Source organism: Emys orbicularis, chromosome 6 (assembly GCF_028017835.1).
Source record: "Emys orbicularis isolate rEmyOrb1 chromosome 6, rEmyOrb1.hap1, whole genome shotgun sequence".
Lineage (NCBI taxonomy): Eukaryota > Metazoa > Chordata > Testudines > Emydidae > Emys > Emys orbicularis.
The window spans coordinates 26,124,352-26,138,801 of record NC_088688.1 but is presented as its reverse complement, the minus strand read 5'-3'; the positions used below and the strand labels follow the sequence as shown (position 1 = coordinate 26,138,801).

Here is a 14,450-nt window from a genome sequence, read left to right as displayed (position 1 = left end):
CCTCACAGCAACCTGCCCTCCCACAGTTTCCCCTCTTTCAATGAATACCTCCTTTAAATCTTTCCCGAGTCCATTTTATCTGATCACTGTATCCATTCCCTACAGAGTACCTGCACTTACATAATGAGTTGTGACATCATAGCCTAATCCCCCCTTTCGTTCTTCCCTCCTCCCCCAAAACTCCAGTCCACTGTGGGAAATGTAAAAAAAACCCCACCTTGCCTTTGCCAAACTGGCAGTGAGGAAAAACTCCTTCCCAGACCCCCAAAAGGAGAAACTAGCGTAATGCCCAAAGTGGATCATAACGAAAACCTGGTATTTCAGCTACTTATATTGCTGGAAAGGTGGGTGGTGCTCTGCCTGTCCAGGCAAAAAGAGGGCTTTCACTGCTCAGATATGAGCATAAACAATCCCCCTCTCTTCCAATCACCTCGGGGAGGGGGTAATAGGTCAGCATCCCCATGCTGACCTGGGGTGGAGCTTCCTCCATATTCCAGATAACTCTCTGGCTCTCTAACCACCTTTAAAAGAGCAACACAATCTCTCTGCCAAGCCCAACAAAGGTCCTCATGGCTTAGTGTGCGGTGAGATCATTAGCATTATGTGAAGTATCATGGTGGTAATATGTTCATAAAGATCAGTTTGCAACTTTTCTCGGTTACTTGATTTATGCATTCAGGAGTGTAGAAGCACTGTTTTTGTAACCCATGCACACACGTTTAATGTACAGATGTATGTTAATGTTTGATGACAGTCCAGAGGGGTATTATATCCTGTGTTGTGTCCAAAGATGCCTCCATTAGAATGTTGTTGAAGGAAAGTAAATAATTTTGGGTCTGATTCTGAAGCCAGTATCCCCTCCTTTTTATCTGCCCAGTGACTTGAGATGAGAATTTAACTCCAGTCCACCACATGGCGATGAAATGTGTTGCCATATGTCACTACTACCAGTTCCCTTAGCTGTATCCTAGCCTGAATGCTCATTTTATTTCATCTAGCCTCATTTCAATGTGCAAAGTAAATATTTGTACTGACATTACAGTTCTCTTTGGCTGTATGTGCAATGACAATTCTCTTGCTGTTCTCTTCTTTCACATTCTTAGTTATTATATGCACACCTCTACCCCGATATAACACGAATTCGGATATAACGCGGTAAAGCAGCACTCCGGGGGGGGGGGGGGGGGGAGGGCTGCGCACTCCAGCGGATCAAACCAAGTTCAGTATAACACGGTTTCACCTATAACGCAGTAAGATGTTTTGGCTCCCGAGGACAGCGTTATATTGAGGTAGAGGTGTACTTTTGGTGAGTGACTATGAATCTAGCTCTCAAGCTGTAGCAGCCTAGCTAATGGTTTTAAAACAGTAATCCCCAAACTGTGGGGCGTGCCCCCCTGGAGGGGTGCGATGGGGCCCTGGCCAGCCCCCATGGAGGGGGGGGAGGGAGTGCCACCCAGCACTGCTCTGGCCCCAGCTGCAGCTCTGCTTCTGTCCATAGCCCTGGCTGCAGCTCTGCCTCCGGCCACTGCTCCACTCCCAGCTCCAACCCCAGCCACAGGTTGGACCCAGCTCTTGGCTCTAGCTCAGCTCCTGGCCCCAGTCCTGCCTCCCCTCCCAGCTCCACTCCTGGCCACGGCTCCTCTCACTGTTCTGGCTCCACTCCCGGCTCCAGCCCCAGCCCAGCTCTGCCCTCATTATCACTCTCTCTCCCTGGGCCAGCTCCACCTCGAGCCCCAGCTCCTCCCTCATCCCCAGTTCTGCCCCGAGCCCCACCTTCAGCCCAAGTTCCTCTGCTGAGCCAATTGTTCAGTAATGGAAGGAGGCGCGGACAGATTCCAATACTGATAAAGCGGGGCACGACAGGAAAAGTGTTGGCACCACTGTTTTAAAATCTCAGCTCCCAAGTGAGATTTGCTTATAAGCAGTGAACATCAAATGATATAAAAAGCCAGACTGGTTATATACCAGTTACTAAATTGTATTTAAAAGTAGAGCTGTACCTTCCAAGCTAAGGGCCAAGATTGATCTTTGTTACACTGAATGTCTCTGACCACTAAGTAGTAATAGTGATGCTAGATGATTAGGGCCCTACCAAATTCATGGTCATAGGATTTTTAAAATAATAAATTTCATTATTTCAGCTATTTAAATCTGAAATGTCACTGTGTTGTAATTGTAGGGGTCTTGATTCAAAAGCAGTTGTGCGGGGGTCGCAAGGTTATTGTAAGGGGGTCGCGGTACTGCTATCCTTACTTCTGTAATGCTTCTGGTAGAGGCACTGCCTTCAGAGCTGGGCAGCTGGAGAGCAGAGGCTGGGCTCCCGGCCAGCAGCTCTGAAGACAGAGCCGCTGCCAGCAACAGTGCAGAATTAAGGATGGCATGGTATGGTATTACCACCCTTACGTTTGCACTGCTGCCTGCAGAACTGGGCCCTCAGGCAGCAGCTGCCGCTTTCTGGCTGCCCAGCTCTGAAGGTGGGATGGTATGGTATTTCCATCTTTCCTTCTGCACTGCTGCTGGTGGGGCGCTGGCTTCAGAGCTGGGCGCCTGGCCAACAGCCACCGCTCCCCAGCTGTTCAGCTCTGAAGGCAGCGCAGAAGTAAGGGTGGCAATACCATGACCCCCCTAAAATAACCTTGTGAGCCCCCTGCAACTCCCTTTTGGGTGAGGACCCCCAATTTGATAAACGCTGGTCTCCCCCATGAAAGCTGTATAATATAGGGTAAAAGCACAAAAAAGACCAAATTTCACGGGAGAAGACCAGATTTCATGGGCCGTGACGCATTTTTACATGGCCCTGAATTTGGTAGGGCTCTATAGATAATGTATTCCAAAATCCTGCCGTGAGCACAAGGTAGTTAAGACTATACAATAATACATATATTCATTATAATATAAACATATCCATTTTGAAAAAGTCTATATTTCATCCAACAAATCTGTATGTCTTGTTACATTTGCATAGAAATTAGATGTTAATGCATGTGTTTTAATTAATTAAAGCTATTTCTATTTCAGACATTCATATAAATGAAGATTTAGGTGATAGGTAAGTATTTTGAAATAATCGCAGATTTTGTTAAACTGCATTGCCAACATTGTATTTCTAAAAAGCCTACTGGAAAATGGAGTATCAAACTGGAAATCTTATCTATACAGAAATCTAGGCATATATGTCATGCTTTTCTAGTCAGGCAGTTTTATATACGTAACCTGGATCAGAATAACCTTAACATGCACTAATATGATATGAATAAACATCTTCTATATAAGACACCATGCAGTCCACTAAAAATTATGTTTCTTTTGCACATTTGGAGCATTTAAGAAAGACATTACTAGTTTTTATGCATGGTTTTTTATGTTATTTTTATGGGCTAATTTTTGCTTTTGGACAAGCACACACAGCTTCCATTGAAATACTCATATTAAAAGGCAGAATTAACACAATGAAACCATTACAAAGTTATTGAATAAGAATGCAACCCAGCAGGCTGTAGTTCTGTATTGAAGAGGTATTTAACCACTGAATGAAAATGGATTGATGTGTGTCACACCTAGAATATTGTTCTGTGTAACTCTAACAATACACATGTAGTAGAAATATGGGCAACTTGGTAGACAAGAGTATGGGTAACTAGCTCTTGAATAAGGAGAATATTCTTGCCCACCTGAGCTCAAAAGTGAAGATTTTAAGATATTTTAATTTTAGTTTTTCTTGGAAATATATTCCTCTTTTAGTAACAACATTGTTTTTTCCTTAATTTGAGTTTTATAGACAATCCCCTGCAAATTACTGGACTGAGTGGTATTACTGATGTTATTGATGATCTTGTAACAGAGGGTGGCATTTCCACTACAGAACTGGGCATTACAAAAACACAGGCTAGAAGTATCTCCAGGTAATAATATAGCAGTCATCTTCACTTCCGCTTTGTACTAAGTTACAGCAGCTATAATATTAATTAATGTAAATTAAATTGTTTAAATTCACTAGTGTTTAAAACTCTAATAAAACAAGCAGCTTGTTGGTTAAAACTAGCATGATTAAATAAATGCTTTATAAAATGTCATTGTCTCTTAAATATAACCCTACAAACACCTCCACACATGCTTAACTTTAAGCATGAGTGCACTTTCATTGACTTCAGTGGCACTAGTATTCGAACAGTGAATACAATCTACTTAGCTTCCACAAAATGTGTGTTTAACAGGGGAGATATAAATTTCCATATGAACACATTATTTTGGTGAAAAATTTCATAAGTGTCCACTAACTCTTTAAGAGATTTTCAGGCCAGAAGGGACCATTATGATCTGTTTGTCTGACCTCTTGCATAACACAGGCCATAGAACTTCACCCAGTCATTTTTTCAATAATTCAGTAATCAAATCCAATCATTTGTGTTTAAACTAGAGCACATCTTTTAGAAAGAAATCTAATCTTGATTTGAAGGTATCAGTTTTATTTGGTTCAGTTTGGAAGTGCTCAACTTGAGGCCTTATTTTTACAGGAGCTGAATATCCATAGCTTCTGTTGACTGCATTTGGAGTTGCAGGTGCTTTATGCCTCTGAAAATCAGGTCCTAAATGTCTTAGAATGAGGGACCTGAAAAATGAGGTACACAAATTAGAGGCCACGTTTGAAAAAAAATTAGCTTTAGGACTTGTCTGTAGGGGGACATCCAGGAAAATTAATCTGAATTAACCAGAAGTGTGAATTTGAAGTGGATTAGTTAAACCAGGGGTAGTCAATAGGCAGACTGTGGGCCAAATCCAGACAGGCAGACGCTTTTCAATGGACCGCAAAGGTAAAACGGGCTGAAGCCGAGCCAGGACTGGAGTCATGCCCACTCCTCCCTGCAGAGCCCACTCAGGGGAAACGAGGCTGGGGTGGAGGATGACTTCTTCAGGTGCTTTTTCATGTCCGTTCCAATCAAGTGCGTACGTGCATGGCAGACGGAAGATTTTTCCCATAGCAGCATCTGTCGGGTCGGCCAGGGTGCCCCATGGAGTCACACCTTCATGGCGCTCCATATAGAGCCCTGCTGACCCGCCACCCCCTCAGTTCCTCCTTATTGCCAGTGACGGTTAGCTGGAACATCTCATAGCTCTTGCCTTGGCAAGCGCCGTTCACAGTGTCCATTGTATATAGTTCTTCATACCGTTAGTTAGCATTAGTTATTAGTACTGGTAGTGTAGTTATTTTTAGCGGTTAGGTTTAATTTGGGGATTCCCCTCTCCCAATGCTCCTGGTGCCGTGGAATGCCATGGTCCCCGGGCTTTAAAACTTGTGAGGCCTGTGGCAAGTGCATGCCTAAAAATGACCCGCACTCCTCGTGCTTAAGGTGCTTAGGGGAGAGTCACCAGAAAGACCAGTGCAGGATCTGTCGCGGGTTTTGCCCTAGGACTTTGAAAGACAGAGACCAATGTCTTAAAGTCCTTTTTATGGAGGCCGCGCTCCGGCCCCAGTCAGACCCCAGATCGGGGGATCCCGCGCCTAGCACCTCCCCTTTCTTGGTGCAAAGTGCCCCAGCACCATCTACAGGGGAACCAGTGCCAAAAAAGGACTCGTGAGACTCCCTGCACCGTCACAGCTACTTCCGCATACAGGCTGCGGGAAGGCGCACTGGTCACAATCGCTAGTGCCACAAAAGAAAAGGAGGCCAGAGAAGGGCCGCTGTCCCTCGTCCAAGACCAAGGAGCCAGCCACTGTGAGATCCCAGTCGGGCCACACCACCTCTGCCCCTTCGCCTGCTAGGGTCGCATCGACTCCTGCCCCAGTGGCGGTGCAGTCAAGTCCGGACCCTGCCCGCTTGCCAGGCCAACGGAGTCAACAGCTGCAGCTCCCATAGACTCCGGAGGCATTCTGGGCGGCCCAGGACTTGTTGCGCCTTACGGTGCCATTTTCTGCTCCCAGGAGAGATGAATCACCAGCACTGTCCTGTCCCTTGGTACCATCAAGGGGAAAGCCGGCTATGATGTCATGGTGCTCACCATCCCCAGAGCACCGCCCCCCCCCCGGCCAAGGTGCGGGAGCCATGCTGGTCCCCTAGCCCACGCCATGAACTGTCGGTGCCTCGCAGTACAGCACCTCCGTGGTTCTCCTTCTTGGAGACATCGGAGTCTGACTCCATTCACTCTGACAGGAGTAGGAGATCGAGGTCATGGCAGGACCAGGAGAAGCAAACTTAGCACCGTGGCTGGCGCAATGGCAAAACCTGACGCAATGGCCTTCTGGATGCCCTGGGCCTTCCACCAAATCGAAGGGCAAAGCCAGGGGTCCCATTCCAGAGTGGCATCAGTAGCTTCGGCTAACTTTATACCACCTCCAGCTCCGTCGGCGCCAGCTGTATCAGGAGCGGCTCCAGCACTTTTCGATGCCGGGTTACCACCACTCATGGCATTGATATTGGCTCTCCCTGTACCGCCGCCTATTACAATGATTCCGTCAACATCGGCACCAGTACCACTGGCACCAGCGATCCTGACACCGGCACCGACTCTTCTGGCATCGACAGTCTTCTACAGTCACAGCACCGAATATCACGGCACCGTCCAGCTCGACATCAATGCCCGGGAACCCCAGGCACCACGAGACCCCCTGGGCACAGAGGGAAGGGAGCAGCCACTCCTTCCAGGGCTTTCTTCCTCTTCCTCGCCAGAAGAGGCCGTGCTGGGCACTTCCGTAGCCCCGGCCCTAGAGGACAACAGGGTTCTGCAGCAATTGCTGAGGCAGGTTTCCAAGGGCCTGGGCATCCAGGCTGAGGAGCTTGTGGAGGATGTTGATCCCACGGTGGATATTCTTTCCCCTTCCGGGCCTGCACACATTTCCCTGACCCTCATAAAAAACATTTCTGACACCACAAAGACTTTGTGGCAGACCCCAACCTCATTCCTCCCTCCCTCCCACCCCCCGCCCCCGCCGGCTAAGCAAAATGAAAGATGCTATTTTGTGCCATCGACGGGCTACGAGCACTTATATACCCATCCTCCACCAGATTCCCTGGTGGTGGATGCTGCCAACCAGTGTGAATGCCAGGGCTACCAGGGACCCTCCCCAAAGAACTGGGAGGCAAAAAGACTTGACCTCTTTGGGAGAAAGGTCTACTTGACTGGTGGCTTGCAGCTCCACATTTCGAACCAGCAGGCCATTGTAAGCAGATACTCCTCTAATACCTACAGAGCAATGACTACGTTTGCGGAGCTGTTGCCGCAGGACACCCATGCCGAGTTTTCAGCTCTGGTGAAGGAGAGCAAGCTTATTTCCTGAGCCTCACTGCAGGCCGCTCTGGACGGGGTGGTTGCGGCTACTCGGGTTAGGGCCACTGGAGCTCCTGGCTACAGGTCTCTGGTCTATCATATGAAGTCCAGCAGACTATCCAAGACCTCCCCTTTGAGGGCTCGGCTCTCTTTTAGGAGAAAACAAATAAAAGGCTGCATAGCCTAAAAGACTCAAGAGCCACCCTCAAGTCGCTGGGCCTCCACACTCCTTCCATGCAGCGGAAGCACTTCAGGCTGCAACCTCCTCAGCGGTTCTACCAACTGCAGCACCGACAGGACAGTTCCCAGAGGAGGAACAGGAGTGGCAGAAAGAGACTGCACCCATCCTCAGGCCAGGGCTCTGGCCAATCTAAGCCGTCTTCGGGTCACAAGCAGGCCTTTTGAAGGCACGCTCAAGGACAGCACACCAGTACATAGGCTGGATCCAACCCGCCTTACCTTCTCGTCCCGACTATCCCCTTTCTACCCTACTTGGTCCCGTATCACATTGGACCGATGGTAGAAAGGGGATACTCCCTCCAATTCTTGGCCCTCCCACCCTTCCACCCCCCTTTTCTGTCCCTCTTCAGAGAGCCTCCTCATGAGCAACTCCTTATGCAGGAGGTGCACTCGCTCCTATCACTGGGAGCAGTGGAAGAGGTTCCTCAGGAGTTGAATGGCAAGGGCTCTACTCCTGGTATTTCCTAGTACTGAAAGCCAAAGGTGGGCTCAGGTCCATCCTAGACCTGCAAGAGCTCAACAGGTTCATGAAGAAACTCAAGTTCCGCATGGTCTCTTTGGCCTCCATTATCCCTTCCCTGCATCCAGGGGACTGGTATGCTGCCCTCAACTTGAAGGATGCATATTTTCATATAGCAATTACACCGTCTCACAGAAGGTACCTCAGGTTTGTGGTGAACAACAACCACTACCAGTTCACAGTCCTCCCGTTCGGCCTGTCAGCGGCTCCTCGAGTATTTACCAAGTGCATGGCAGTCGTAGTCGCGTTCCTGCTCAGCAACAGGTACAGATGTTCCCGTACCTCGATGACTGGCTGATCAAGGGCTGCTCCATGGCCCAAGTGGAGGTAAAAGTCAACTTCATAAAAACGACGTTTGATGATCTGGGCCTTCTCCTGAACATAGGGAAATCTACGCTGTATAGGGGTGGTACTGGGTTCGACACAGGCCAGAGCATACCTCCGAGAAGCCATGTTCCAGGCCCTGGGCGATATCATTCGAAGTCTCAGGCAGTTCCCCACCACCACATAAACGAATTGTCTGAAACTCCTGGGACACATGGCCACTTGTACCTATGTGGAACAACATGCCAGGCTCAGATTCCGGCCGCTTCAATCATGGCTAGCCTCAGTGTATCGGCCGGTTTGGGACAGTTTGGACAGCGTTGTGACTTTGCCTCTCCTGGTCCTCAACTCACTCCTGTGGTTGCTCGACCTGCAGGTAGTGTGTGCAGGGGTCCCCTTCAACAGTCCTCAGCCATACCTCTCACTAGTGGGGGCCTTGGGCTGGGGAGCACATCTGGGAGACCTCAGGACTCAAGGCCTCTGGTCTCAGGCGGAACTCGCGCTCCAACTCATCAGAGAGCTGAGCATGGTCCGCCTAGCATGCCAGACTTTCCGAGCCCACTTGACCGGGAGATGTGTATCAGTTATGACAGACAACACCACGACGATGTTTTATATCCACAAACGGGAGTGCATGCACCTTTTCTCTGTGCCAGGAAGCCATCAGGCTTTGGGACTTTTGTGTAGAGCATTCAGTACACCTGCAAGCATCGTACCTCCCTGGAGTACAGAACGAGTTGGCGGAATATTTCAGCAGGTCATTCTACGGCCATGAGTGGTCCCTATGCCTGGATGTTTCAAACTTCATCTTCCACTGGTGGGGCTTTCCCCAGATAGACCTGCTCGCCACACGACACAACAGGAAGTGCCAGCAGTTTTGCTCTTTCCTGAATCACAGCCCAGGCTCCATTGTAGATGCATTCCTCCTCCCGTGGGGAGGCCATCTCCTATATGCATTCCCACCCATCCCTCACGTTCACAAGGTCCTCCTCAAGGTACGGAGGGAAGAAGCTTCAGTGATATTGATAGCTCCTGCCTGGCCCTGCCAACACTAGTACACATCTCTCCTGGAGATGTCCGTGGAAACCCCAGTCACCTTGCCTCTCTTCCTGGACTTAATAACTCAGGATCATGGCCATCTCCAGCACCTGAGCCTCGAGTCATTGCACCGCATGGCATGGAAGCTCCATGGCTGAACCTGATGGAGCTCTCCTGCTCGGACTCGGTTAGACAAGTTCTCCTTGGCAGTAGGAAACTCTCCACTAGGGCTATCTACCTGGCCAATGGAAGAGATTTTCAGTCTGGTCGGAGCAACACTGTCCGCTTCTGATGCTCGCCTCTATACCGCTTATACTGGACTATCTTCTCCATCTTAAGCAGCCGGGGCTGTTCGTGTTGTCAATAAAGGTTCACTTGGCCGCCATCTCTGCCTTCCATCCAGGCGCGAAGGGGCGGTCGGTCTTTGCCAACCCTATGGTCAGCCATTTCTTGAAAGGTCTTGACAGGCTATACTCACACGTTTGACAACCGGTCCTGGCCTGGGACCTTAATCTGGTCCTTTCCAAACTGACGGGGCCACCCTTCAAACTGCTGGCGACTTGCTCTTTGCTCTATGTCTCATACAAGGTGGTGTTTCTGGTAGCAATAACCTCAGCCAGGAGGGTGTCTGAGCTCAAGGCAAACATCAGAGCCCCCATACAGGGTGTTATATAAGGACAAGGTTCAGCTCATGCCACACCCAGCTTTCCTCCGAAGGCTGTCTCCCAATTTCACATCAACCAGGACATCTCCCTCCCAGTGTTCTATCCTAAGCTGCACTCAAGCGGCAAGGAACAGAGACCTCACTCATTGGACATTCTCCGAACGCTAGCCTTTTACACTGAGGGAATGAAACCGTTCCAGAAGTCAATCCAACTGTTCGTGGCTGTGGCAGACAGGATGAAAGGGCTTCCAGTCTCCTCTCAACGAATTTCATCATGGGTCACGTCCTGCATCCGAGAATGCTACAACCTGGCAGAGGTGCCTGCCCCTTCACTCACAGCGCACTCCACCAGGGTGCGAGCTTCTTCAGCAGCGTTCCTGGCGCAGGTTCCCACCCAGGAAATATGCAGAGCAGTGATGTGGTCCTCAATACATACCTTTACATCACATTATGCTATCACCCAGCAGGCCAGAGATGATACGGCCTTTGGTAGAGCGGTGCTCCAGTCAGTGGACATATGAACTCTGACCCCCGCTTCCGGAACTTGGGTGTGGGAGTCACCTGATTGGAATTGACATGAACAAGCACTTGAAGAAGAAAGAATGGTTACTCACCTTCTCATAACGGTTGTTCTTCGAGATGTGTTGTTCATGTCCATTCCAATACCCACCCTTCTACTCCTCTGTTGGAGTAGCCGGCAAGAAGGAACTGAGGGAGTGGTGGGTCGGCAGGGCTCTATATTGAGCACCATGAAGGCGAGATTCCAGGGGGCGCCCAGGCCGACCTGACAGATGCTGCTAGGGAAGAAATCTTCCGGCTGCTGTGTATGCGCGCACACACCCCTGATTGGAATGGACATGAACAACACATCTCGAAGAACAGTTACAAGAAGGTGAGTAACCGTTCTTTCAGGAACCGCTTAGGGGCGAGTGACGGGGCTGCGGGTATCCCCGGGCAGCCGATTGTCTCTCCGCCCCCCCTCCCCCCCAAGAGAGGGCAGCTCTGGGGCCCTAATTCAAACTCTTTTCTGGTTTCCCTGGAGACAGTGGTGCCAGCTGGGCTATGTAGCTGCAACTCGTGGGCCCTGCCAGGAAACCCAGTAGGGTTGCCTACCCTCCAGGATTCTCCTGGAGTCTCTAGGAATTAAAGATTCATTTTTAATTAAAGATTATGTGTGTACATCCCCATTCAGAAATAAAGTGACCTTAACTCAGTTTATATTAATTCACTTCCAGAGTGAATAAACCTAAATCAAATTAAGGCCACTTCAATTCTGAATAACAGTTTTCACACAGGGGTTTAATGCTATTTAACTAATCCACTTCAAATTGACACCTTTAGTTAATCTGGATTTATTTTCCTGGATGTCCTCATGTAGACAAGCCCTTAGTTTCTCTTAGTCAGTTTTTCCATTTATAAAATGGAGATAATACTTATCTACCTACTTACCTTAAAGAGGTACTTCAAGGATTATTTATTTAGTCTATTTCTAAAGCACTTGGAAGACAAACTTCTATATAAATCCTAAGTAATGTTACTAATATTTATTATTGGCTATTACACTATCATTAAAAGACTCAAAAAGGTATTGACTTATTAAAGAGAGTCTTGGTTAAATTTTATGATGAGCATCTTAAATTACCATTTCCAGTTGTTCTACAAAGGGTCCCATTAAGATTATATTGTTAAAAATAAAAAACCTTTTCCTCTATTTAAAACAACTTTTCAATCTTAGCCAAATGTTCTTGTTTATGTGACCCTATGTGGTGGCATGTGAAAAGATAGATGATGATATCTATCTAATCTAGTTCTCTATGCCATTACTATATATTTAAAAAAAATTAAAAATTCTTCTCTTTTTATCTTTTTCCACCTTTGTGCCAAGAACAATTTGTATTTAAAGCTTTGCTTCCAGAGCATTATTTGTATGTAGCCTAAACACACAACCAAAAAAAAAAGATACCTTTAGAAAACCCCTTGAAAAATATTTGCATGCCAGGATTTCTAGTAAGTTACACTTTATATAATAAATTACTATTCTAGTTGATCATTATTTAGGCTTTTTGTGTCTGAATTTTAGTATATCACTATATATCTGTGTTTTTATGTGACCCTCATCACTATAGTTTAAAGGACACATACTGAATTGTTTCACGCTTATACCTGTCCTCAGAATCCATGATACTGCAGCTGGACAGTCTCCAAAAACAGAAAGAAAGAGAAAAGAGATACAAGCATGGATGAAAAGAAAAAGAAAGGAAAGACTGGCAGAATATCTTAAAAAACTGGATGAACAAAGAGAGAGAGAATATAATCCATTTAATTTGAGAAATAATATGGTAAGATTACTGGGTGTCTGGAATAGTCACTATTGCTTTAATATGAGTTAGTGTGGCAAAAAAATATGAATTTCTTTTCATGGATTGGTATAAACTAAGGCTGAGTTGGGTAGTGTAAGTCTGGAGTGATGGTTAATAATCAGTGATTATTTGGAAAACTCATTGGATAACTGTGTGTTTACAAAATTTCCTACATTTAGGTTGTTGGACTGTTGAATTTTGAGAAGGATGATGATGATTTGAGAAAGATGAATACCACCCTACTTGTGTCAAGGGTGGTAGGTATGTAGTTGAAACTAGTAAACAATAGGATGTTTCTAACTGTTCCTCTCACTCTTCCTTGTTGTTGGAGGTGACTAAGGTCAGAGGCAAATGGGCTATTCTCATGATATGTCACCCCCTGACTACAATGGAAGAGGCTCTGATACCTTTAGATAAAAAGTTTCTTTCATCTTTCATTAGAAGATACCTGTCTTTCAAGAGCAGTAAACGTTTGTTGTTAAGAAGGCCTGAACCTTTATTAATTCTGCCGTCAAAGGGAAGCAAGACTGATTTAATAATCTGAGCTCTTATGTGTGAGGCCAGTCAGATGTTGACATCCTTTAAATGGTGGTGATATGGCAATAATGGAAACTGTCCTTGACACTGATGCATTCAGACATGCATGGCTACCTTCAGTTTTACACCGAAGTTCAGTAGAAACTGGATGACTGGCATGTGTTAGAAGGAACCTAGACTCAGACAACTCACTGTTCAGTTTGAAATCATAAGTGCTCGGTACATTCAGAATCCAGGTTCTTGGCTTCCCTACTGGCAGAAACCAAAAGATTCCAAGTCCCCAACCACAAGCAGTATAAGACCTACAAGATTTACTTCAGAATGAATAGCTAGCTTCAAAGATCGTTTCTATCAAAAGGAAACGAGGCCTGTATCCCTTATGGCCCCTGGTTACAAGGGCCGGTTACAAGAGAGGGGTCAGATACAAGGGTATTAGGCATTACTCACAGGGGCTTCAGCATTCACTTTAGAGAAATTACCCTAGAAACTACTAGTAGCCAGAGACGACAGAAGAGGGAGAGTCCTTCAGCTCAGCTGGCTGGGGATCTAAGAGTTAGGACCAGGGCTTTTCTCTGGATTGCCAATCTCCGTTTCAGTGGCTTTTACAAGCCCCACCACTGTCTGACCGGCACCCTCTGATCTTGTAGGGCAGAGGGAGAATTTTGGCATTACAGCCACTACTAAGATACTTCCATATGAATTTGTTTACTGCTGGAAGATTGTAACAGGATTGTAACAGCGAGCAGCGGTCGGCCAACAGGGCGGCTAACGGGAGTTTAAGTGGGAGTGAGTCTCATTGGAGGAGAAGGTATCTGTACTTGCGTCTGTCTTTGTAGTGCTTGTATGTGTAGAGGCCTGTAGGGGCAGTGTGCTGAGCCCCGAGCCCTGATTAGGGGGCAGAGCTTGGCTGATTAGGGGACCTATAAAAGAGGCCTCCCAGCCAAGCAACGAGCAGCTAGCAGCGAGCAGCGGTCGGCCAACAGGGCGGCTAACAGGGGAGTTTAAGTGGGAGTGAGTCTCATTGGAGGAGAAGGTATCTGTACTTGTAGTTTACAGGGGGAGGTGGAAGGGGAGGCAGGAGGGCGCGGTGGTCGGTGTGCTTTGTTCCCTCAGAGGCTGCAGGCAGAGACCATGGCAGCCATGAGCCAGGCAGCAGGGGACACAATGCAAATGAAAGCATGTAGCAGCTGCGGTATGTATATAGTCCTAGCAGGTGCACCTGATCAGAGGTATGTCTATATGAAATGCCGCCTACTTGCCCTGTTAGAGGAAAAGGTTCGGGGGTTGGAGATGCAGGTAGAGACCCTGGTAGAGTTTAGAAGGGGGTTTGAGCAGCTAATGGAGCAAAGGCAAAGGGTGACTGAAGGGGAATGCTCGGGGGTGCAGGTGGAAGCGGGGGCTATGGTCTGTGAGGGGGGAATGTCGGGGGGAGAACAAGAGCAGTGGAAGTATGTGACTGTGAGAAGCAGGCCAAGGAAAAGGAGGGCTAGTGAGGGGGAAATAG

At 47.5% G+C, this 14,450-nt stretch overlaps 1 protein-coding gene across 1 annotated transcript in view; it reads left to right on the top strand.

Moving 5' to 3' along the window:
* Positions 1–14,450, top strand: part of CPLANE1 (ciliogenesis and planar polarity effector complex subunit 1) — a 188,014-nt gene that overhangs the window by 149,433 nt on the left and 24,131 nt on the right. The window contains exons 44-46 of the mRNA XM_065406312.1: positions 3,019–3,049; positions 3,771–3,902; positions 12,223–12,388. Of these exons, the coding sequence (XP_065262384.1) occupies positions 3,019–3,049; positions 3,771–3,902; positions 12,223–12,388 (329 nt within the window). The remainder of the gene's footprint in view (positions 1–3,018; positions 3,050–3,770; positions 3,903–12,222; positions 12,389–14,450) is intronic.